The 23,818-nt window shown below is 39.4% G+C and overlaps 1 protein-coding gene across 1 annotated transcript; it reads right to left on the bottom strand.

Annotated features, from left to right (window-relative positions):
- Nucleotides 1–1,172: 1,172 nt before the first annotated feature.
- On the bottom strand, nt 1,173–23,462 carry PPP2CB (protein phosphatase 2 catalytic subunit beta). The gene is made up of 7 exons (XM_060763793.2): nt 23,132–23,462; nt 14,608–14,817; nt 14,285–14,458; nt 10,767–10,856; nt 5,155–5,316; nt 3,933–4,051; nt 1,173–1,830 (listed from the first exon to the last, which is right to left on the bottom strand). Exons 1-7 carry the CDS (start codon nt 23,231–23,233, stop codon nt 1,758–1,760), a joined length of 930 nt encoding a protein of 309 aa, XP_060619776.1. The 5' UTR covers nt 23,234–23,462; the 3' UTR covers nt 1,173–1,757.
- Between the last annotated feature and the right edge of the window lie 356 nt (nt 23,463–23,818).

Raw genomic sequence — 23,818 nt, 5'->3', positions numbered from 1 at the left:
ATATTATTGTATAACCCTTGTCTACTGACAAGACAAGTTGTATTTGTTTGCTCCTTAACCAGAGGGGGAGTGCTTCTGCTATAGATGGGGATTGTTTTGTTGCTACACACAGAACCCCAAAACATTTGTTGTTACACCTATCACTTATGATCGTCTGCCATAAAGACTGGGGATAATGGGAATTGTGATCCAAAAGCACTTGTTTCTTTGAGGTTGGAGAAAGGTTAAAGATGTATTTAAGTCAGACATATTCACCAGCCTTGCTTCTCAATTCAATCCCCACTATCCTGACTAAATAGAACAAAACGGCAGCCTTCTGGCTGTTACTGTATTGCAACTCCCATCAACTCTAGTCCTGATTTCTAATGAAGTTGTAATCCAGTTGTAATCCAGCATCTGGAGGTCCACATAAAATGACATGGAGGGCTGGGTTCAGTTTGACACATGTGGTTTAAAGTATTTATACTATATTCTTCAGCCACAAAGGCTCCCAGATCATCTTACATATTATTAATTTGACTGTCCTCAGTATCCTTTGCATTAATCAAAGCAGTGGTGATCTAATGCATGTGTAAACAGTGGGAAAACATATGAAAAACCATCATGAAAAAGGCAACTATACAAATCTTCATCATTCTGTTGTCATCAACCACAGAGCATTGCCACACTAACTTCTTAATCTTATGCAGTTCTTAGTCTCATTTTAGATTTCAACAAACCTTACTAACATGCATATGTTTGCGACTAAAATGGCAAGAAATAGGCTTTTTGTTGCAGGAAGCTGAATTTGAGAATTAGGACCGCAGTATGTGAAATTAGTTCTCATTCAGCCATGCTCTCTATCAGCTTAATGTGTTCCTAGAATTGCAAGTGTGGAAAGAGGGAAAGGCATACAATATTTTTTTTTTTAAAAAATGTGATGTTTTCTGCATTAGGAAGGGGCCAGCAGCTTTATAAAAAGACTTGCAGGTGCTTTTTTACTAGAGGAAAAAACCCACAATCTGCTACCTTTGTATAAAACTAAATGAATTCCAGTCTCTTGCTAAGTGTTTATATCCAAGGTGTTTACTTCAATCAATACAAATAAACAAACTGAGGGGTATTGTAACATCTCCTGAAATGAGTTGTGTATGTTTGAGAGACAAGCTACATCAACTGAGAATATCCGTCTGTTTGGAATAATGATCTGCAAGTTTATTTGTTCAATTACATCAAATAAGATGCAAGCACTTTCATGACAAATATACAGAAAAAAGGATCAACACAGAACAGTAATCTAGTTAAATGGAGGGAAAGCTTATGACAACATACTCCCAAGAGGATTTTCTCTCTCCAGTTAAGTTACTTAATGTCCATAAAATAGAGGGCAATAGGGTTAAGAGGGAAGTTAGTTTGTGCATTTTTCTTAAACTTCAAAACGTTGGTAACATGCCGGTTAAACACTACAACTAAAATGTACAAGTAAGCATGAAAGGGACATGGGTTAGTTACCTTTCCTCTCTGAATAGTCCAGAAGAAAACGATTACTACAGTTAAAGAGCAGGCAAACTGGCTGTTGGACTGGCTGATACAGGATTGATTAGTGTATTGAAGTCAGTCTTAAGTTGTGCTCAAAGCTGCGCATCCTCATTATGGCACAGTTTGGTCCATGAAGAGGCTTTGCTGAGACAGACCTCAACTCATCACATACATTGTTGCTTTTCAAAAAAATGCCAGGTGTACTACTACTGCTCAAGGCCAAACCAAGGAGGAGAATTTTATAGGAAGTAGTCTGGGGTGCGCCGAGTAACATGAGGCTCTCCACGGCGAGGTGCTGGATCAAACTGAAGGCTGTGGAAGGAGGAAAAAACAGGTGTTTGCTCTGAAGTTGTGCATTTCATTAATTGTACCCCCCCCCCCCCACCAATGTATCACTTTAGCCCAGTAATTCCCAACATGTGGTCCACAAGAACTAAAATATGGTCCATAACCTCACCGTTACTATATTGTTGCAACAACAGCAACTGGTCTCGCAAAACCCTCTTATAGTGCCAAGGCTTATTAAATATGGTTTTCTGTGGGTAAAGAGATGGCGACTGCTGGATGGCATATGTTCTGTATCAGAAATTAGAGCTGATGTGGTCTATCCAATGCAGTTTTCTGAATCAGCACCCCAAATTACCAAACCAAATCTAAAGTTGACCAAAAACTGATTCATAACTGTTTTGGTACTAATATTGGAGAGTGGTCCCTGGTCAAGTGGTTCCTGGTCAAAAAAAGATTGGGAACCACTGCTCTAGTCCAAGTTGATAGTTCATATGAGACTTATCAAGTGATTGTTTGTATTTTTCAGTAGTGAGGCATTATAGTAAAACGTTTTCACTAGAAACACTATACCAAATAAAGGATACCACTATATGTAATGAAGCCTTTTTAATATTTCCTCAGCTATATCTGAGCAGCAATCTCAGAGAATAAATGTTCTACTATGGTTTGGCTCACTGAGTGACTCGTACTGAAAAAAGGGAATTTGTAGACTCTCAACTGGTCATAACCCATCTCAACCTCTGGGAGCTATGAGGTCACTTTCCACAAACTATTTCATCTATTATTTCTTTATACATTTTTTTCACTTTAGTGATCCACGCAATTCCCATATTCTTTGATCATGGTGCATTTGTCATAGGAAATGGTGTAGCGAAGAAGTTTGCGTGTTAGACTATGATTCTGGAGACCAGGGTGTGAATCCCTGCTGAACCAGGGATGATCCTTGGGCAAGTTAAACACACTCAGTTTCAAAGGAACAAAATAGCCAACTCCCTATGGACAAAATACCATCTCAAGGTTGCTGTAAGTCAGAAATGACTTGAAGATGCAAAACAAGAAGGTACAAAACAAGAAACATTTCCTTGCATAAAAGTCACCACCACATAATAGTTGCACATCCATTTTTGGAGTGTCAGAATTAGTCTTTTTGTGTTACTCATGCCCTTTATTCACTTGCCCCCTTGGACTTACAGAGTTTCACTCGGCTGGCAAGGGCATACCTAGAAATTTCTTCATCATGTAAAAATTGCCAAAAAGGGGGGGGGGGTGACTATTATGTGGTGAAATACAGTATTTTCTGCACATTTCTGTAAAATGTACATGGAAAATATAGCATCTGTTGCTTTGCTGTAAAAAAAAAGAGTAAAAGCAGCCACATTAGGTGAATTCTTGGTATTTTGGTTTATCTCAACCCATAAAAGCACTTAAATTCTTTTTTTTAATTGCTGCTTGGATAGAACAACTGAGAAATAATACTAAAAAGCAGATAGCCTAATCAAGACTATAGATTACATTCAGCATACAAGTTTCAAAATTATGTATCAATCAAATCAAATCAAAAAAATTATGTATTTTTTGTTGTCTTTGCTCTAAACCAGGGGTGGGGCAAGTGTACACTCGCCCCAAAGAGCTCTAGAGCAGTGGTTTCCCACCTGTGGATTTCCAGGTGTTTTGTCCTACAGCTCCCAGAAATCCCAGCCAGTTTACCAGCTGCTAGGATTTTTGGGAGTTGGGGACCAAAACATCTGGGGACCCATGGGTTGAGAACCACTGCTCTGGAGTCTATAAGTAGAAAGATCCTTGATGCTTTATATTTTAAGTAACACTTGCTGTGGCAAACAAACACTGTGCAAAGTTACATTCCTTGCCTGCAAATATTTCTTTCCCCTTCTCCTTTTCCTGTTTTAAAACTATAAATGGCAGGATTTTATTTTTTAAAAGTATTCCCTCAATGAGTGCCAGATGCCTGAATGCAGCCTCTGATCCTACCACAGTAATCTATCACATACTCCATAATGTTCTCATTGCAAAGTTCTGGACTTTCTATTTCCATACTCAAAACAAAGCAAAAAGGTTATTCCCTTCTTGAACCCAATCTCAACCATTGATACAAATATGTATCTTACAAGGAATATTTTAAAGTGTCATCTAGCTCCATGATAGCAGCCTGGTTCCCACAGCGGTAACAGTAATTGGGTGCACTGAAAATGGTGACCACATTCCGATCATGACACCAGTTGTAGCCCTGCAATAGAAGGAACACATTTTAGTCAGAAAAAGAAATACTTAAAAGATGGGAGTGAATCACTCATTTTATTCTTTTCAGTTATTTTCACTAGTATCAAACACATTTTAAACTAGTCCAAAGAATATGTGAAATCTTAACATCCAAATGCCTATGAAGAACACGATGTTATAAGAACCTTCAGATACTAATATTAAAAGTGTTCATGCCTTTCTCAAAAAGATTTCAATTTTTAAAGCTTTCTAACTAATGCCATCAGCCCTTACTATGAGCTTGTATTACCTGGCAATTTCTTTCAATTGACAACAGAGTAATGCTATGTTGGGGCCACAGGGAAACAGAGCATTAAACATTAGGAAGGACCTCTGGATGGTAAGACCTGTTTGACAGTGAAATATGCTGCTGCCCAAAAGTGTGGTGGACTCTCCTTCTCTGGAGTTATTAAAGCAGGTCTGGATGGCCATCTGTGGGACTGCTTTGATTGTTTTTTCCTGCATGGCAGGGACTTGACTGGAAGGCCTATGTGCTCTTTCAACTTTATGATTCCAAATTTTCATTAGGTCTTTTACAGATTTGTACATTAATCATCAGCATAAGTTAATATCAGTCATAACTCCATATCTGCAAGTGTAAATAGACTTGAAGATTGTGCAGAAATCATGCTTAGTAAAATTCAGAACCTAGTAATTTGAGTACCAAAACTAAAGAAAGCATGCTGTTTGTATACAAAAATCCTACCTAGTAATTTATTTTTCCCCTCACAGGTATACTTTGGATCAGTTCAGTCTACTGCAAAACACACTACTATTATCAAACAGTCGCCAGCCAGAAATCCTTGCCAATCTACCAAAAATCTACTTGTAGAACCAGAAGCCTATCTCTTTTCCTAGACCGGCTGTTGGAAAAATTAACAAAGACAAACATTACAGCGACATGAAACAATTCTTACTTACCTTGAAAAGTAATATAATTGCCTCTCATGAATAAGAAATCCCTACATGAACAGAATCAAAGGGCATGGTGCTGTGACTCTATACAGTATCTTTTCCCTAGGAGAGAACCGACCTGTAAAACTCAGTAACACACACACATAACAATCATACCTCCATTACAAGTTGATGAGCACGAGATACCAATGTAAGCCCGTTGGCATGGTTAAATGTTTCAGAAATATCTTGACCAAAGGTGTAGCCTGCACCACGTGGAGAAATTCCCCAGCCACCACGATCATCTGGATCAGACCACAAGAGATCACACATCGGGCCCTGTTAAAAAAAAAGGAAGTATGTTCAGATTTCTAAAACTGAAGAACAACAGTTAAACTATAATAATAATAATAATAATAATAATAATAATAATAATAATAATAGTAATACTTTTATTTGCAACCCGCCCTATCTCTCCAGGGGGACTTAGAGCGGTTTCCAGACAGAAAGTGGCAAATATTTAATACCACAATAACAAATAAACCAAATACATAATCAAATAATATATAAAATAAACATCAATGTGAACTTATAATAACCAAATAAATGCTTAAAAACAAATAGGCCTCATAATCTACGTTACATCATGATAAAATCTCAATAAATTAAAGTGCCTTAAAAGTGTAAAATGATGATGAAGATGTTATGTTAAAAAATGATATATCACAGTCAACAGCGGCAAAGTGGATTTCCAGTGTCCAACAGGTTTACGTATTGAGATGTTCTACTCCTCCTCTCCATATGCTAAAGTGCAAAGATGAGTTTTTAGAGATTTTTAAAGGAGAGGAGAAAGGGAGCTATTTTTACTTCTTTAGGGAGGGAGTTCTAGATTCTGAGAGCTATCACGGATAAGGCTCCATCCCTCATCCCCACCACTCTCGGTTCCACCCTTGAGACGGGGGTGGGACCAAGAGCAGGACCTCCTCCGCTGATCGCAGTGACCGTGTTGGTTTACATGCAGAGATGTGGTTAGTTAAATAGCCTGGACCCAAACCGTCTAGGGCTTTATATGTAATAATCAGCACTTTGTATTTAGCCTGGAAGCAGACTGGCAGTGGCTCAAGGCAAGTTACAGCAAAGTCAAAAACACACAAATATAAAATATATACAAAAAATTATAGATAAAAACACAAAAATATAAAAAAACGTGCACCAAACACAGATACAGAATTGACATATAGTAGCAACAAGTAAATCAAAACTCAAGATTAAAGGTTGACTGGGTAAGCCTGCTGGAGGAGATGGGTTTTCATTGTGCTTTAAATTCTGACAGCTCATTAAACTGCTGGATCTTTTCCAGCAGATTATTCCATAGTCGTGGGGCAGCCAATGAAAAGGTCCTCTGAGTGATGGTTGCCAGTTGGGTTCTGGTTAGTTGGAATACCTAAGTGTCCTAAAGGGCGGATTGTGCTGGAGAAGGTGATTCTGTAGGTAACGTGGACCCAAACCATGTAGGGCTTTAAAGGTCCAAACCAACACTTTTTATTTTTCCCAGAAATAAATTTGCAACAAGTGGAGTGACTTTAATATAGGTTTAAGATGCTCACACCTAGATGTTGAAGTATTAACTAACAAGTATTAGTCCTTGAAAATCTTTACATCAATTCTATTTTGAATACAGGGTTAGTCAAAATGAATAGGCCAATTCGGGTACAATTAATTTTCTTATTGGCCTATTCATTTTGACTAACCCTGTATAATAAACTTTTATATCTATAAAGAAGGAAAAACCATAATCTTTTCCAGAAAAGGAAAAATAATCTCAAATAAGATCAGAAAGTTGTATCCATCTTTGTCTGCCCACAGTAGGACCAGTGGCAAAATATATTCTCTTCCTTGGATGTGACCCAAATCTTTACTAGGGGCTTGGGCAGCGAGTAAAATACATGGTGGGGGCTGAGGTAGAGAAGGACTACCTCAGAGTAGAATAAGAAAGCAGATTTCCACAATGTTGGGCATTTCCCAGAGTGTTTAAGAGCTAGGTGGTATCAACAGAAAAAAAAATGCATTAAAAGCACTGAAAGACTCATGAAATTGATTTAGCAACAGACATTGAAAAAGATACAAAAACCCCGAATTTCAAACACAAGAGGAAAAGATGGTACTGTATTTCTTCAATTGTAAGTCACAATTTTTCCTATGTAAACATCTCTAAAAATGAGGTACATCTTAGCATCACAGGTGTCTCTTACATATTTCTATTGTTGGTGGTGGCCACAACTGAAGTTGGACCCAAATTAAACAAATTAGATTGGAGAGAGGAACTGCAGCTAATTTTAAGAAGAAATTAGAAATCAGAAAAATGCCTTCAGTTTGCAGCAGGAGATAATTGAGATTTAAAAAAGAGTGAAAATGCAACATTTTATTTAAATTAACTGGCAAAAGACGAAAAATACTGTTGCTTTGAGACAAAACCAGAAAAGGAGTACTAAAGGTTCAGTGGAAATGAAAATTACTAACGAAATCAAAAGATCAGTCAACAGAAAAGAGTCAAGATGCTGAGAAGAATCAGTTAATCCCAGAAAGGAATGGAAACCAGAGAGTTAAACAAAGAAATAGAATTCAAGAGAGCAGCTGAGGGATGCCAGAATCCTGCAAGATCAGCTCTTGCATGCAAAGCAACTGGATATAATTTTAGATGTGTGCACACAAATGCAATGTTTTATTTAAAGCTCCACACCCTTCCATTAAAAGCAATGTACCACCTCAAGAACTGACTCATCCAGCAAACTATGAATGACATCAGCATCAGTTTATAATGTCCATTCTTTCAACACAAAGTGTTGGAACACTATGGTTGCAGGACTTCATGTGATTGTGAAATGATTTTTTTTTTTTTGCAAATATAAATACTGAGCTATTAATACTTCAAAGCTACCCCCGCCCCCCAAATCCACAAGCCATCCCTTGGTGGAATCTTGAATCTTTTCAGGGAGTGGGGCTGCAAAGGAAAGAGGGAGAGGGCACTCAGCTTCCACTACCACCATTACATGACCCTTATTGGGATTTCGCTCAATAAAAATGCATGCTCAAACACGTTTGGTGGGGACACGGGGGAGAGCCTTTTCAGTGGCTACTCCCAAACTCTGGAACTCCCTCCCTAGACAGACCAAGATGGCCTCATCCCTGCTAGCCTTTAGCGAACAGGTCAATACTTTTTTTTCCTGCAGGCAGGTGCTAAGAGATAGATAAGCAGCACGTAGCTGGAGAGGTTGTGGGTGAGATTTTTTGGGGCGGATTGGGTGTTTTAAAATGCATTTTAATTGTATTAATTGTATCTTAACATACACAAAACTGTTTAATTGTTTCTTAATTTTTCATTTGCTTTGTTTTAAATTGATCAAAGTATGTAACTGTTAGCTGTCTTGAGTCCTCTCGGGGAGGAAAGTGGGGATATAAATAAAGTAAGTAAGTAAATAAATAAAAACATGCCATAAACCGGTTATGGTAAAACATGTTAAACTTGGGGAAGAGGCCCTCTGAACTGTGGCATGAATTTAGTTTGCTTATAATTCCAACCTGACCCATGATTTCTTGAAAAGGTCCACATCCTGAGGATTCCTCATGCAGCCTGCCTCCCATACAGGAAGAGCTCCCCCATTATTCTGATCTGATCAGTGAAGTGAGGTAGCAGTAGCTAATTCCCAGTAGGGAATGCCTGCAGTTATTGCTGAGATTGGTGAGCACAACACAAACAAAACTTCAGAGGGTTCCTGCAAACGGTTCTTTGCTGGTCTCAGATCTTTCACTCCTCCCTTCCCTTCCCTGGAAGTGAGGGGGTGAAGAAAAGCTGTTTCCTGGTTTCAGAGCCAGTTGGAAGCTGGAGCTGGTTTTGTGACCAAAATACATGCAACGTGAGAGGACATGCGATGACCATGAGGTCAGGCCAGACCCCTCCAAACATCCTGTTTACACAGGGTTTGACAGGTGGGAGGCTACCTGACCCTTTCATAACTAATGCCCAACAATTAATATTCAAGTCTATACTTTGCCAGCCAGTAGTTTCAAAGTACAGTGAGAGGAACAAGCTCAACATGCTTTAGGAACCTGGAAGGCCACACCAGTTATTTTGGCTCTTGGAACAATGTCATAACAGCCAATATGGTGACAATAAGTGACACTATGATTGCCTGAAACAACAATATTGTTACTTAATGTCATGGAGTGGGCAGAATGTAAAAAGGGAGATACTGGGGGCTTTGGAAATGCCGGGGAAGGTCCTTCATGATCATGCTAGATACAGTCCACAGACAATTTGATATCCACCCTATTCTAAAGTAATTACCTACCATTTTCAACACACAAACATTCAAATTACAATTCAAAATAATCAGAAATAAATCTGAATATAAACATTTGTGCATACAGGAAATTCAGCTTTATTACTCACAAATTTACAAAATCCTGACTTTCACAAAAAACTCAAGCTTTTGTTTTTTTGTGCAATAGCTATGTACTGACCACTTTCTACACCAGGTGAATAGCTGTCCTCTAGATGCTTTCAAGATATCTCTCATCAGTATTCGATATCACAGCTGTTGCAGCTACACCCAAAAAACGTAAGAAAAGCTACAACTTGTCCACCGCATTCTAAAGTTAATGAATACTAAATTGTGTTGCGTTATCCAGGTGTGCCTCTAATATCACAAGCGAACAAGTATTTTTCATCAGATATAATTTATGTAATTCTTATAGAGTGTAGTTTTTGCAATGAGGCTAACTGAATAATTAATGCATTTATGCACTGATATCAATAAAATCTAATTGATATTAATGTGTAACTGCTGTAATTATGTGATTATTCTTGCTGCAAAAACTACACGGATAGAGGGGAAAAAACACAGATCTGAATTCAGTGCAAAAAAACTCTGTAAGAATGGCCCTCTTATAATTATATCTGATGAAAAAACTTGTTGGCTTGTATTACACGAACATGATGTGAAATGTGTAGACTTTACAGTTGTCTACTGTAATGTACCATTGTCATATTTTTAAGTCGATGAAAAAATTTAAAATCAGCATACAACTGATTTAAACTGTACTACTCACATTTCTGATTACAACAGTTTGATTTTATTGGTTTGTGTATTTAGCATCTGAAGAGGCCAAATATTTTAATTGTGAGGTGTTCATAATCTTTCCTGAAAACAACTGCATAGAAAGTATGATAGTGATCAATCATAAAATGACTGATCACTATCAAGATCAGTGTCAAACTTGTTGCTCCCAGGTGTTTTGGACTTCAGCTCCCAGAATTCCTGGACGTTGGACAAGCTGGCTATGGCTTCTGGGTTTTGGAATCTGAAACATCTGGAGGAACACAAGTTTAACACCTCTGATCTAGATGACCAATTCTGATTAAATGGAAAGCAGATGGAATTTCAGAACATGGTACTGTGCACTCCTTATTGGTCCTACTATAATCAAAGTCAAATGTTTTCACCATTTAAGGATTTTTTTACAGGACATGACAGTTGGTATTTAAAACTCAATTTAACTGATGTGTTTTTCTCTCTCATACAGAGTAATCCTCTGCCACAACAACACTATACACACCTACTGAGAAGCAAGTCCTATCGAGTTCCACAAGACTTTTTCCCAGGTAAGAGTGCACAGTGCCGAAGGACTTGCCACTCCCAAATCTTTTAACTATTTGCATTCAAGCAAGAAAATGGTTACAGTCCAATAATAGCTTAGTAAGGTCATAATATATTTTGTATCATTCTTACTTCATGTGGAACTTCCTGCAGACGATCAAGAGCTCTGATATGATCCAGTGTATCTATAGATGGAGAAAGACCACCATGGAGACAGAATATCTAAAGAAGAGAAAGAAACATGATTAAATGATATGCATTTCTGAAGAGTAACTGCATTTATTGATATCTAGCACTGTTACCCTATTGTGCCATCCTGTATTTTGGCAATTAGTCGACTTTCCTTTGATAAAAACTGGGAAGAAATTATTACTGAAGATAAAAACCACCTGAATTTGGAATCTGAAACACATTTTTAATGCAGCAGGCAGACATACACAATATCATGATTTAGTGTCAGGATGAGAAGCTGTAGTTAATCTTCAAACTCTCACATTCTTCCTTTCTCCTCTGACACAACCCCTAGAGATTTTTGGATGTTTTGTTAAAGGCTGAATCTACATGAGGGCTGTATCACAGCTTCACTGTGTAGTAATACCCTTTGCCCGATTTGACCCCTTTATTCCTACATTTTAACCCAACAGCTGGACAAGAGGTGGGCAAAGGGGTGTTTCTATTATGTGTATGTGTTCAATGTATTAGTTTATGTCTGGTCAACACAATTTCACCAGCTGCAGATTTATTTTCTATTCCTGACACACCTTTGCATCTCTGCATATTTATGTATTCAATTAACCGTACTGTTTTCCTGTTTACTGGCACTTCTATAAAGTAAAGTCAGTAGAGGAGGAGATGAAATACCAACCCATACACTGGTGCAATGTTATGTAGGCAAACTGTGATGTTTACATACAAACATCAAATCCAAAACAAAACAAGAAAAGGGGGAAAAGTGGCACCACTCTTTCTTCATGCCAACATAAGCATGAACCTTCCATTGCGGGGATGTCAAGGTAACTATCCACCAACCTAATCCCACCCTCCCCCACCAGGTTTCACCGTGATCCCAATTCAGGGGTTTGAATTACATGTTATAAACAAAAGTGTTATTTTGTGAAACAGTAAATTGCCTTAAAGCCCTCACACATTGAAAATAAAAAATTTAAAATTATAAACAAATAGGAATGTCATGTCCTCCAATGGAACTTTAATGAAGGTAAAGATACATTATTTAGCCAGCATCAGTTGAGCTCAAATTAACCACTGCCCACCACATTAAAATGAGTCAACCTTAAGTCAACATTTATGAAGCTGGCTATTTGGCACTAACCACTGTTAAAGTCAGCAACAGTTTATCCTGGTTCAAACACAGAAAGCTAAAAATGAAAACGCAAGTTTCAGAACAAAGGAGATTACAGTCATCAAAGGTTTGCTAAGGCACATTCTCATTATGCTATGTTCAGTAACTCCAAACTTAAAACATAAAAATATCTAACATCACATTTTGTTTGCTAGTTTAGAAGTATGTGATGTAATTTAATTAATACCTCTGTTGCTGTGGTTCTGCAAGTTGCTTCCCACTTATGGTGATCCTAAAGTGAACCTATCACAGGATTTTAGGGGGGGTTGCCTTAGCCTTCTTTAGAGGGGATTTGCCTTAGCCTTCTTCCATGGCCAAGCAGAGATTTGAGTCCTGGCCTTGAGAATTGTAGACTAACACTCAAACCACGACAGAACACTAACTCTGTATCCAATTCTCTACTTACCCTATATATCAAAATAGTATACATGCATCTAGTTATGGGCTTATGGGTACATTCAAATAACATCAAACTATGGTTTGGTGTGATGTCCAAGCTTAATCAGCCTTCATGAGGAGTTGTCAAGTCAAAGTATCAAACAGGCATGAAAACGTAATTTATGTAGCACTAATCCAGATTGCTGATTATATGAATTCTGAACTCTGGTTAGCACAAAAGTACTGCATGATATGTGATCAAAGTTATCAGTCTAAGACTGATTTATTTTGCTCCCTTAGAAATCCTGTGCACACCGTTAAGGGTAACTTTTTCTTAACAATACAGGAGACAAGACGGCATAAATGTGATAGGATGTGTTTAATGAGATTTGGTATCTTGGTATTTTTTTCTCCTGCCTCTATCCAGATTTGTTTAGTCTTTTAATTGGGTATTGCACTTCACTGTTGTGCAGTATTGTCTCCTTCTGCCTTACAGTGTTTAGGAAATTTTGCATTATAGGTTTTCATGATTTCTCAAGATTACTGACCATTCTGCTAGCAATGTCCTAGATTGTAAACAGAAGTTAAGAACCACTAAACTTCAGGAATTCAAGATGTCACCATTTTTAATTCGCCTTTTCCCCCCCTGTGGTGACCTGTGATGATCTTGAAATAAAGGATAAAAAGATGTTCTAGGACAACCCAGTTACAGCTAAGCACAACAAGGCCTCTACACAGCTTGGGACTGATGAATTGTTTGTCTCTGATGAAACTGTTGAGTATCCCAAACTTAAACTCAGTGTTTTCCATTCCTACTGCTGACAGTTTCTTGGCTTTGCATAGAAAAACAAGTCTCCATCTGAGCCATTGGAAATCTCTGGCAGTAATTTGGCTGCCTATCAGGAAGAAGTGCATTAGAGTCAAATGGGACAAATGAGTCTGTTCTTGAGAAGACACTTTCAGAAGAAACTCCACACTGAACAATAATCACATACCCCTAGACACTGTGACAAAATAATACCTTTTAACAGTCAACACCACTATTTCAGTTTATGAATGCTTAGAATATATTTACAGCAAGTCCCTATTAAAATGTCTGCTGAAGTCTCTCTGAGGAAAGCCCTTATTAAAAGTGCCCATTACTATTTTGCTCTGCCTCAAGTGACAAAAATGGCAGACGTACCACTTTCTTCAAACTTCCTCACAATGTTGCTGAATGCCACTTGGGTCAGGGAAAAAGCTGAGGCTTACATTCTCAAAATTTAGGGAAGCTTTCTAGCCCTTTCACTTTCAAAACATGCCTATAGTTAGGATCAATGGTAAATATTCCCATTTGTCTTTGATCTTCCATTTGTGGAGCCCCAGACATCGGGGATTTATTTCATTATTTGTTCTTGTATTCATTATATTCTCAACCAAGAACTAAATTTTGGAATCTATTCTGACTTATCTACATTCCAATACTGTTACAGAGAAGATTATCTCCTGAGTGATACTGATTTTATGGTAACTTGAAATGAAAATTCAGGTAAGACATCCTCAGTGGATCGCTCTGAGGATGCTCTTAGCACTGATGTTTATACTCCATATGCTCTAACTGTATTAACTTTTAAAAACAAATTATATATACTTTGTATATCATGCGGTGCTTTTAAACTGTTGTACTTTCATATTGCACTTATTTACCCTTTATGTGAATGGTCAATGATCTAAGCATTGATACACTATTTGCAACCATTTTCCTTTAGAAAACCTGTACCCACTGACACATTTATAAGGATCACTTTTTACCAGTTTGCTACATGGACAATCTTTTATAGACTGTATACACAGGCAGTAGTTAGGATTTACAGAATGCCAGCTTTATTTAATAGTAGCCAATGATATCACATGACTGAAAAATGTGTCTTACCTGTCCATCTACTAGAGCTGTAAGGGGGAGATAATCAAACAGATCTGTGAAATACTTCCAAACGTTGGCATTCCCATATTTCCGTAGACATTCATCATAGAAACCATATACTTGTGTGATCTGTCTGCTTTCATGGTTGCCTCGTAGGATTGTAATGCGCTCTGGGTAACGCACCTAGTCAGAGAACAATCAATAAGACAGTCTAGAAACAGGGTACACCATTATGATCTGACATGCAGGTTCGCATATTTGAAAAGAATCTGTATACAATATTCTAGTCTAAAAATGTGCTCCCTTGGTAATTAAATATCTATGCAACATACCTTCAATGCCACAAGCAGAGTCACTGTTTCCACTGAGTAATAGCCTCTATCGACATAATCTCCCATGAAGAGATAGTTTGTGTCCGGTGATTTCCCACCAATTCTAAAGAGCTCCATAAGATCATGGAATTGACCGTGGACATCTCCACAGACGGTAACAGGGCAGCGTACTTCTTGAACATTGGATTCCTTTGTAAGGATTTCTTTAGCCTGATAACATGAAAAAAAACAGCTAATTAGATTAAGCTAAACCACATGAATCCAGTCAATATATATCAAGAAAACCTGCAACTAAAACATTGAAATGACCCAGTGATTTGCATGTTGGGTTACAGAAGATACACATTTTTATACTTTTTTCTCTAATTAAAGATGCATGGCTGCAAAGGTAATACAAAAAAAGCCATAATTTAAACACTCACAGAGAACTTTCAGACATAATCAGAACTGCTTTCCAGAAAGCAGGAATAATATGTGGAACTGAAAGCAAAAAGGAATTTTGATTCTCCCACCCCCACAGCTGGAATCTAAAAATTTGACCTGAACGGATGCCTCATAAGAAAGAAGATCTGGACACAAATTAAATTCAACCAATTAATTAAGTTTGATGGATTGGGAGAAAAATATCCTACTCACCTGTGCCACCCAGGAATGTGAAACTGCATTAGCATCGCTCTGTTCCTAAGACAGAATTGGCCTACCCCCACTAGATATTTTCCATTGCTTTGACTCAGAAGAGGCCCTTCAGACTCAGTAGTAAAAGGGTGAAAAGCATGCACCCCTCCAGCTGTTTCCAAACTGCAACTCTTAGTATTTTTTGCCTTTGGATTTGCTGGCTAAGACTGTTGGGAATGAACTGTAGTCTCTAGAGGATGTGGGATAATTTCAGTAAGCTGCCCTTCCTGAACTGTTTTGGATTCAGGGGACACCCTTTTTCAAAACACAAAGTGATCAGACACTTCAAATTGCAAGAAAAGATTCCCCATTTAAAACAGCCCAGGAGAGGGAGAACATAGAAATACTGCCTTCTCCCCCCCCCCCCCCCCCCTCCATGGTTTGGTGAGGAACCTTTCTGAGGAAAAATCTGTGGGATGTGATAGATACAAGACAGGACTTGCAGCCACATGAAACTGGTTGTACTTTGACTCCTCCTGCTCTAAAGACACTGGGGAAGGGGGACTTTTTCTATGTATAATTATTCTATTTTGCAGGTAAGAAGATGTGTTTGTACATTAGCCTGAGGCAAAGAAACAGGACAGGGACTCTGCTGATTCCACCATCAAGCATCACAGCAAGTTGTCAGGTGCAGTCTTGGGCACACTGTTGGAAAATCCTAGGATATTCTTCATCAATATTCACATGAGATCAGCTTTAAAAAGCCTAATTGGGACTATTACTTGTCTTATCTGGTAGTTAGGCTGGGGAAGCTTGAAAATTTCATTTTATCTCCCTGGCTCCCCATATTTCCCCACAGATAGAAGCTAAAGGGTGAAGTTGTGTGAAGATCCAGAGCTAGGTGATACTCAGCTCTATTTCTCATTGTCATCTGATTTAGATGAGGCTTTGTTGTCACTATTTCCGGATCAGACTGATGTTCCCCTGAAAGAGGTGCGACATTTAGGTCGCTATTTAGCCCTCAGTGGCTTGGAGGAGTTGTCACCAAGTTCACCTAGTTTGTCCATTGCAGTCTTTCCTGGATAGAGATGATGTGGTTACCATAAGCCATTCTTATGGTCTTTTCAAATCTTGTAAGTCTCTTGGAGTTCCAGTTTGGGAAAGGATGGGATAACAACTGAAGTGGTACATTGCTAGATATTCATCATCAGATTACTACAGTCGGCCCTCCACATTTGTGGTTTTGTCTTTTACAGCTTTGATTTGCAGATTCAATTAAAATGTTCTCCCCCAAACACTCCAAATTCTCTAGTGGAACTCTATGGTCAGAAGTCGATCACAGAATTGTGCTAGAGGGCTCTGAGATTCCTAGAGGTGTTCTATCGGGTGAAAAAAATGTTGAAGGCTGCCTATATAATTTGCTATAGGTGAGGCTGCCATTGACTTCTGGCAGCTATGTCTAGTGGTTCCTAGAGTTTAGTCCTCAAGGTATCTTGAACTTCAGCTACCAAGAGCCCCCACCAGCTTGTCCAACAATTAGAAATTTGGGGAGCTAAAGTCTGAAATATTTGGAAGACTAAAGTTTGACAAATACTGTCCTAGATGGAGCTATATAAAATCAGGTTGTCTATTTGCTGACAAGTCTAATTCAAGGTACTATTTACCTACCCACACATTACAAGATCACGAGACAAAGGGTGACTCTTTTTCAAATGTCTTCTGTAAGAGACATACACATCCTTTACAAAAGATAGGTCATTTTTGTAGCAGCACCTTGACTTACAAACACCCTTGAATGGAATGTGCACCTAAATAGCATACTTGGGCATTCCTGACCAGGAGCCTAGTATGTTTCCGTGTTGTAAATTTATGGAGAACAGCACAGCTGATGGAGAATTCAGATGTACTCTGCTGTTAAGAAAGATTACCACCTTAGAATCCGTCATGTGAGTCAGTATCACTGAAATTACCAACATTTACACATTTCAGGTTTACTTGGTATGTGTCATTGTGTGTTTCTAGGAAAAGTGAGACGTTTCTGCAAAGCATCTGGGTGAATTTCAAAACACAGAAGAAATAAAGCATATGAACATAATCTATGCAGTACAATCTCTGTATCCATGTGGGATATATTCTAAGACCATTCCGTGGATACCTGAAACTATGAGCCCTATGTCCTGATTACACTTCATCTGGAAGCATACTACAGTACAGCACTACAGCTCAAAATCACCTCAATTTGTGGGCCTCTCTAGGCCCTTTGGTGCTATTCTAGGGCATCCCTGGGCCAAAGGAATCATCACAGAATTGCACTGGAAGAGTTAAGGTAAAGTTTTCCCTTGACATTAAGTCTAGTCATGTCTGACTCTGAGGGGTGGTGCTCATTTCCATTTCCAAGCCGAAGAGCCAGCATTGTCCATAGACACCTCCAAGATCATGTGGCCAGCATGACTGGAGTGCTGTTACCTTCCTGCCGAAGTGGTACCTATTGATCTACTCACATCTGCATGTTTTCAAACTGCTAGGTTGGCAGAAGCTGGGGCTAACAGTAGGAGCTCATCCTGCTTCCCAGATTTGAACCAACGACTTTTCAGTCAGCAAGTCCAGCAGCTCAGAGGGTTAGCCTGCTGTGCCATCGGGGTTCCTTAAACATTTCCAGGGGAATATTTTTTTGGAGTGTGGCCAAATGAAATGGTGGCTATCGAGTCTGTGGCTAAGGGGGTCATACTGCATAATTGTGTGTGTTTGTGCGCATAATAAACTTTCTAGAGACCTCAGAGATGGTGTGCTAGCAAATGTGCCTTTCTAAGCTTATCAAAGAAGACAGAAGCAGCATAATGCAGTCATTATGATGATGGTGATACCTATCCCCTAATCAATCATCCTGGAGATAAATACAATGTTGCACATAAATGAAAAAAATAAAAGTACAGGTGGAAGGAAGAAAATAAAAACAAGGACAACTATATGGTATTCCAAGACAATTTTGGTTACTATCAGCACAATGGCACAAAACTAAAAATATGTTACTGTTTTAAACTACATGTCTCTAACACTGTGGTGAGAGTAGAAGTTCCACACAAAAGTGGTTCTACCGTGCATCTACACATCCAGCCAAGAATATAAAATTATATCTTTATTTTGGTGTTTTTGGGGGTGGAAGGCTTCTGTGCCCTTCATTAGATTTATACTGAATGTGACAATTTTATTTTTATTTATATGAATAAAAAACATTTCAAGAACTAACAGAGATCCATAAACTCCAAAGAGCACATAAAGATAAATAATTAAACAGCAGGATATTATATATCAGCATGCCTTGTCGCAAAGTATGAAGCTTTCAAATTATGTAAAAAGCTTTCCACATTATTTCAAAGACTATCCACATCTACTTCATTGAATACGTTTTCAAAGAATGTACATTCCTTTCCTGGAAGCAAAAACTGCTGACTTGTTACACAAGCAAGCTTCAATATAATGAAGTTGCAATTCTATAAACATCAAAATAGCAACTCCCAAGATCTAAATATTTCTAGACTTACTGAAGGACTGCCTCTGCCAAGAGAAATCTAAAAATCCTGTTTTGTTAAATGGAGGCCTGTCGTACTAGTTATTCTATACAATGATACCTCATTCAACCATTTAAGGATTTAATAAGTGATAAAATGTAAAAGTAGCTTTGTTCATCCATTAGAATGGGGACAAAGCAGAGCCAGTAAATTAGTTTCTTTGAGTACAATCAATTTCCACAACATTGCATGTAAGCGTCTTTCAATTAAAGAACTTGCTGAAAAAAATATTCTAAGCAAAGATAAAACAAAGACTCTGTCTCTTCTAGGTATATAGTAGCTGATGAAAGATGAAAACAAGAGGTTATTTTTGTAGACTTTCAATGGCATCCTAAGCATGTTTACACAGACTTTCCATGAAGCTCCATCCGGTTCCCTCCTTAGCAAGGACATTTAGGACACCAAACTTAATTAGGCTTAAACAGTTTATATGTCAGATACAGCTTCAAAGAGACTGTAACAAGCCCTAGAAACAACTAAAGATATAGTTAGGGGGCGACTGTAACAATCAAAGCTCAGGAAACCAAAGTCCTGTGAGGAATAACTAAGGTAGCTGACTATGGTTTAGCTTGAGAGGAGACATGACACTCATGACATGACAGCCTGGAAAACTCACAGCAACCCATGACACTCATCTTTAAATATTTGAAAGGGTGTCATGTAGAAGATTAATTGATTCTCTGCTGCTCTAAAAACCAGGGCACGAACCAATTGATTCTAATTACAAGAAAGTGATTCCAACTAAACATAAGGAAGAATTTTTTTATTGCTAAGACTGTTTGACAGTGAATAGACTGTATTAGAGGATACCGGAGTTACTTCTTTAAACAGAAGCTAGATCGAGTATTTTCAGGGTATTTTGTATTACTGCATGGCAGGGGCTGGACTAGAAGATCCCCAGGGTCCCTTTTAATTCTATAATTCTGTCAAAAATCCTCAGTTTACCAGAATAACTTGAGGAGCTTGGATGAATCTCCCTTTGATTCTGGACTATTTGAGAGTTCCTTAATAACTTGAACTTCAGAAATCTTCGCTTGCTTTAACTTTTCGCCTATTTACCAGAATCACACTCCTTCATGACATCCTGCTTTGTGCCAACAAACTACAGGAGAAGGGAAACTCTCTATTCCCACCTGCTCCTGTATGATACTCTCCATATCTGCATCCCAATCTACATGGAGAATGGCAATTTATTAAGAGCTCCCACCTCTGGATCTGTCACTCATACAGCTGGATGTCAAAGACAATCCTGGGAGTCAAGAGGGAGCAGTTACAAGAAGAAAGAGATTAGAGAAGATTCTCAGAAAGGTGACAGCTTCAAAGGAACAGCAAGAGAGTTCAAGGGTTTGTTTTTTTTTAGTTACAAGAGAAAATTATATTTTAATACAAAACAGCCTTAACTTTAGAGAAAAAGAAAAGGAACTACCTATGGCTTTCATTTATACAACAGAGCATAATGATCTGTAATCATGAAATGTGAAACAGTCCAAAACCACCAATATGAATGATAGAAATGGTGACACCTCCTTTTTCAGATAGTTCAAAATATACAAACTTGGCTTCAAGCACAAAATTATTGACAATACTGTCCTAGAATAATTGAGTTTTCAAAGACCATCCAGTTCAACTCGTTATGTCAGGAAGGAACACACAATCCATGCCCTCTCGACAGATGGTCATCCAGCCTCTGCTTAAATATATCTGGAGAAAGAGATTCCACCTCACTTCAAGGCATACTCCACTGCCATTCTTACCATCAGGAAGTTCTTCCTAATATTGGGGTGGAATCTTTTTTTCTGCAATTTGACTCCATTCCTCCACTGTGTCCTAGAGCCCTTCCAGACAGACCCTAGATACCAAGATCTGATCCCAGGTTTTCTGTTTATCCCAGATTATCTGGCAGTGCAGACACAGATAATCCAGTTTAAAGCAAAAACCTAGGATCAGATCCTGGGATATAGGGCCTGTCAGAACGGGCCCCTAGTCTCCAGAGCAGCAAACAACAAGCTTGCCCCTTCCTTAATATGACATTATATTTAAATAACCATATTTATATATTTAAATATTTAAATTTTAAGCATTCAAACACTTAAACATGGCTGTAGTGTCCCCTCACAAGTCTTCTTTTCTTGTGTATAAAATTTCCTTTGGCAATGTGTATGTGAAACATCACAGCATTTAGATTGGACCACACACGCACCCTTACGTAGTATATGCAAAGACAGGGATGCCAAAATCCAAATCACTTATGCTGCTAAACATTTCAGGAAAGGGGGTGCAGGACGTGACAGATTCACTACAGCATTGTGTTCTAAAGCTGTACTCCCCAAGTTACAGACATCTCACTTACAAACAACTCATAGTTACAAATGCGGGTGAGACAACAGGAAGTGAGAGAACTCTACCTCTAGGAAGAGGAATCAACTCCTGAAAGAGTCATCATGGGGGAAAAGTGCTTCTACTGAAGTTTTCTCACCAACCCTTTTTTCCACAACAAGCCAAATTTTCCAAAGCCCAATGATCACAGGGACAGAAAGTGACATGAAATTTTCTGAACAGGGGCACAGACAACAAAGCAAATGTCACAGAAGTGTTCACTCTTCCCTATGCGCGGGCTCTCTCTCTCTCTCTCTCTATATATATATATGGCTAGAGCTACAATTTATTTTTTAAATATTTTTGATACCACTATGCATTTTTACAGGGATGAACAAGGGCTGTTAAACAACACCTGTCAAAACTGAAAAACATTTTAACTAAATCAAGTTGGTTGCCTAAACTATAACAGACTCACTGAATCAATGTCAACTTGGTGAGTCAACACCTGAGGGACCTTCCAGACAAGCCCTATATCCCAGGATCCGATCCCAGGTTTTCTACTAAAAACTGGATTACATGAGTCTGTATTGTCAGATAATCTGGGATAAACATAAAACCTGGGACCAAATCCTGGGATATAGGGCCTGTCTGGAAGGGCCTTTAGGGTGCATCTGCACTGTCAAAATTGCATTGACAATACTTTTAACTGTCATGGAATCATGGGACTTGTAGTTTGGTGACACACACACACAATTTTTGAAAGAGAAGACAAACTTTTTAAAACTACAGATCTCATTATTCCATAGAACTGAGGCCCTTCTACACAGATGAATAAAATTCCACACAATCTGCTTTGAACTGGGTTATATGACAGTGTAGACTCAGGCAACTTCCACGCAGCTGAATAAAATCCCACATTGTCTGCTTTGAATTGAAATATATGGCAGTGTGGACTCAGACAACTCAGTTCAAATCAGATATTGTGGGATTTTCTGCCTTGATATTCTGAGTTATGGGGCTGTGTAGTAGAGCCCTGAGTTCACACTGCCACATATTCCAGTGCTAAGCAGATATTGTGGGATTTTCTGCCTTGATATTCTGAGTTATGGGGCTGTGTGGCAGTGCCCTGAGTTCACACTGCCATATATTCTAGTGCCAAACAGATATTGTGAAATTTTCTGCCTGGATATTCTGGGTTATGGGGCTGTGTGGTAGTGCCCTGAGTTCAGACTGCCATATATTCCAGTGCCAAACAGATATTGTGAATTTTTGTCTGGATATTCTGGGTTATGGGGCTGTGTGGCGGAGCCCTGAGTTCACACTGCCATATATTCCAGTGCCAAACAGATATTGTGGGATTTTCTGCCTTGATATTCTGAGTTATGGGGCTGTGTGGTAGAGCCCTGAGTTCACACTGCCATATATTCCAGTGCCAAGCAGATATTGTGGAATTTTCTGCCTTGATATTTTGGGTTATGGGGCTGTGTGCTAGAGCCCTGAGTTCACACTGCCACATATTCCAGTGCCAAGCAGATATTGTGGAATTTTCTGCCTTGATATTCTGAGTTATGGGGCTGTGTGGTAGAGCCCTGAGTTCACACTGCCATATATTCCAGTACTAAGCAGATATTCTTGAGGTCATTAAACACAGCCATATAAACATATCAAGGGAGAAATCCCACAATATCTGCTTGGAACTGGGTTATCTGAGTCCACACTGGCACATATTCCAGTTCAAAGCAGAAAATGTGGGATTTTATTCAGCTGTGTAGAAGGGGCCTGGGTTACATGGTTGTGTGGAAGATCCCTGAGATGTGGCAGATGGAACACGCGATAGTACATCACAAAAAAGATGAATGCACCATGTCGCTTTTGGGTGTCAGCCAAAGAACAAGACTCTTGGGCCTGCCTGTCTACCAAGCCTGTCTAAGAAAGCCCCTTCCGCCCTGCAGCATCAAGAGGTGGCCTCTCTGATGAAGGCCTGCCTCGCAGTGGGCCTCAGAGGCCTCCTCCTTCCTCACCTTCTCGCACAGGCTCCGCACTTGGTTCTCGCCCAGCTGCTTGCACTCGTTGAGCTGCTCGATCCATTGGTCCAGCTCCTTGGTGAAGCTCTTGTCCTCCATGCCGGCCCGCTGCCTGCCTGCCGCCCGCTCACTGGGGAGGGAAGGCGTTGAGGAGCGGCGCGGCCAGGGCGGCGGAGGAGGGAAGAGGGGGAAGGGAGGCCGCGCCAACGGCCAACCGCCGAGAAGAGAGAGAAAGAGGACGCGCGCGAGAGAGGCCCAGGCCTCGCTGCCTCCCTCTCCCCCCGCCCTCCCTTCCGAGCCCTGTAATGGCGGCGGCGGTCGCGGCACTGCGCACTTCCGGCCACGCCCCACGCCCAGCCACTTCCGGCCTATAAGAAACGGGGGGAACAGCGCCATCTTCTGTCCATTCCTGGCATTGCGCCTTCGCGTTAGGTCTCCTTCAAGAGGGAAAGGACGCCAAGGCATCCTCAAACTGCGGCCTCTCTTGCTCTTTGGGCCTCCAACTCCCAGGATTCCTAGCCGTTGAATAAGCTGGGTCAGGGTTCTGGGTGTTGGAGGCTCAAACGGGCAGGGTCATAATTTATTATTATTATTATTATTATTATTATTATTATTATTATTATTATTATTAGCTGTACCCGCCACCTGCTAGAGGAATGTTCTGAGACTGCCCTGGACAGCAAG

This window comes from Anolis sagrei, chromosome 2 (genome assembly GCF_037176765.1).
Source record: "Anolis sagrei isolate rAnoSag1 chromosome 2, rAnoSag1.mat, whole genome shotgun sequence".
NCBI lineage: Eukaryota > Metazoa > Chordata > Lepidosauria > Squamata > Dactyloidae > Anolis > Anolis sagrei.
Note: the sequence above shows the minus strand (reverse complement) of the source record. Positions and strands in the feature narration are given on the sequence as shown.

What these genes read in the sequence shown, in the direction of transcription:
- PPP2CB (XM_060763793.2), bottom strand. Translation starts at nt 23,233, where the DNA reads ATGGAGGACAAGAGCTTCACCAAGGAGCTGGACCAATGGATCGAGCAG. An exon ending in TGCGGAGCCTGTGCGAGAAG is followed by an intron (nt 14,818 to 23,131) that starts GTGAGGAAGGAG and finishes TCATGTTATCAG; the next exon opens with GCTAAAGAAATCCTTACAAA. An exon ending in TGCAGGAAGTTCCACATGAA is followed by an intron (nt 5,317 to 10,766) that starts GTAAGAATGATA and finishes TTTTTTTAACAG; the next exon opens with GGCCCGATGTGTGATCTCTT.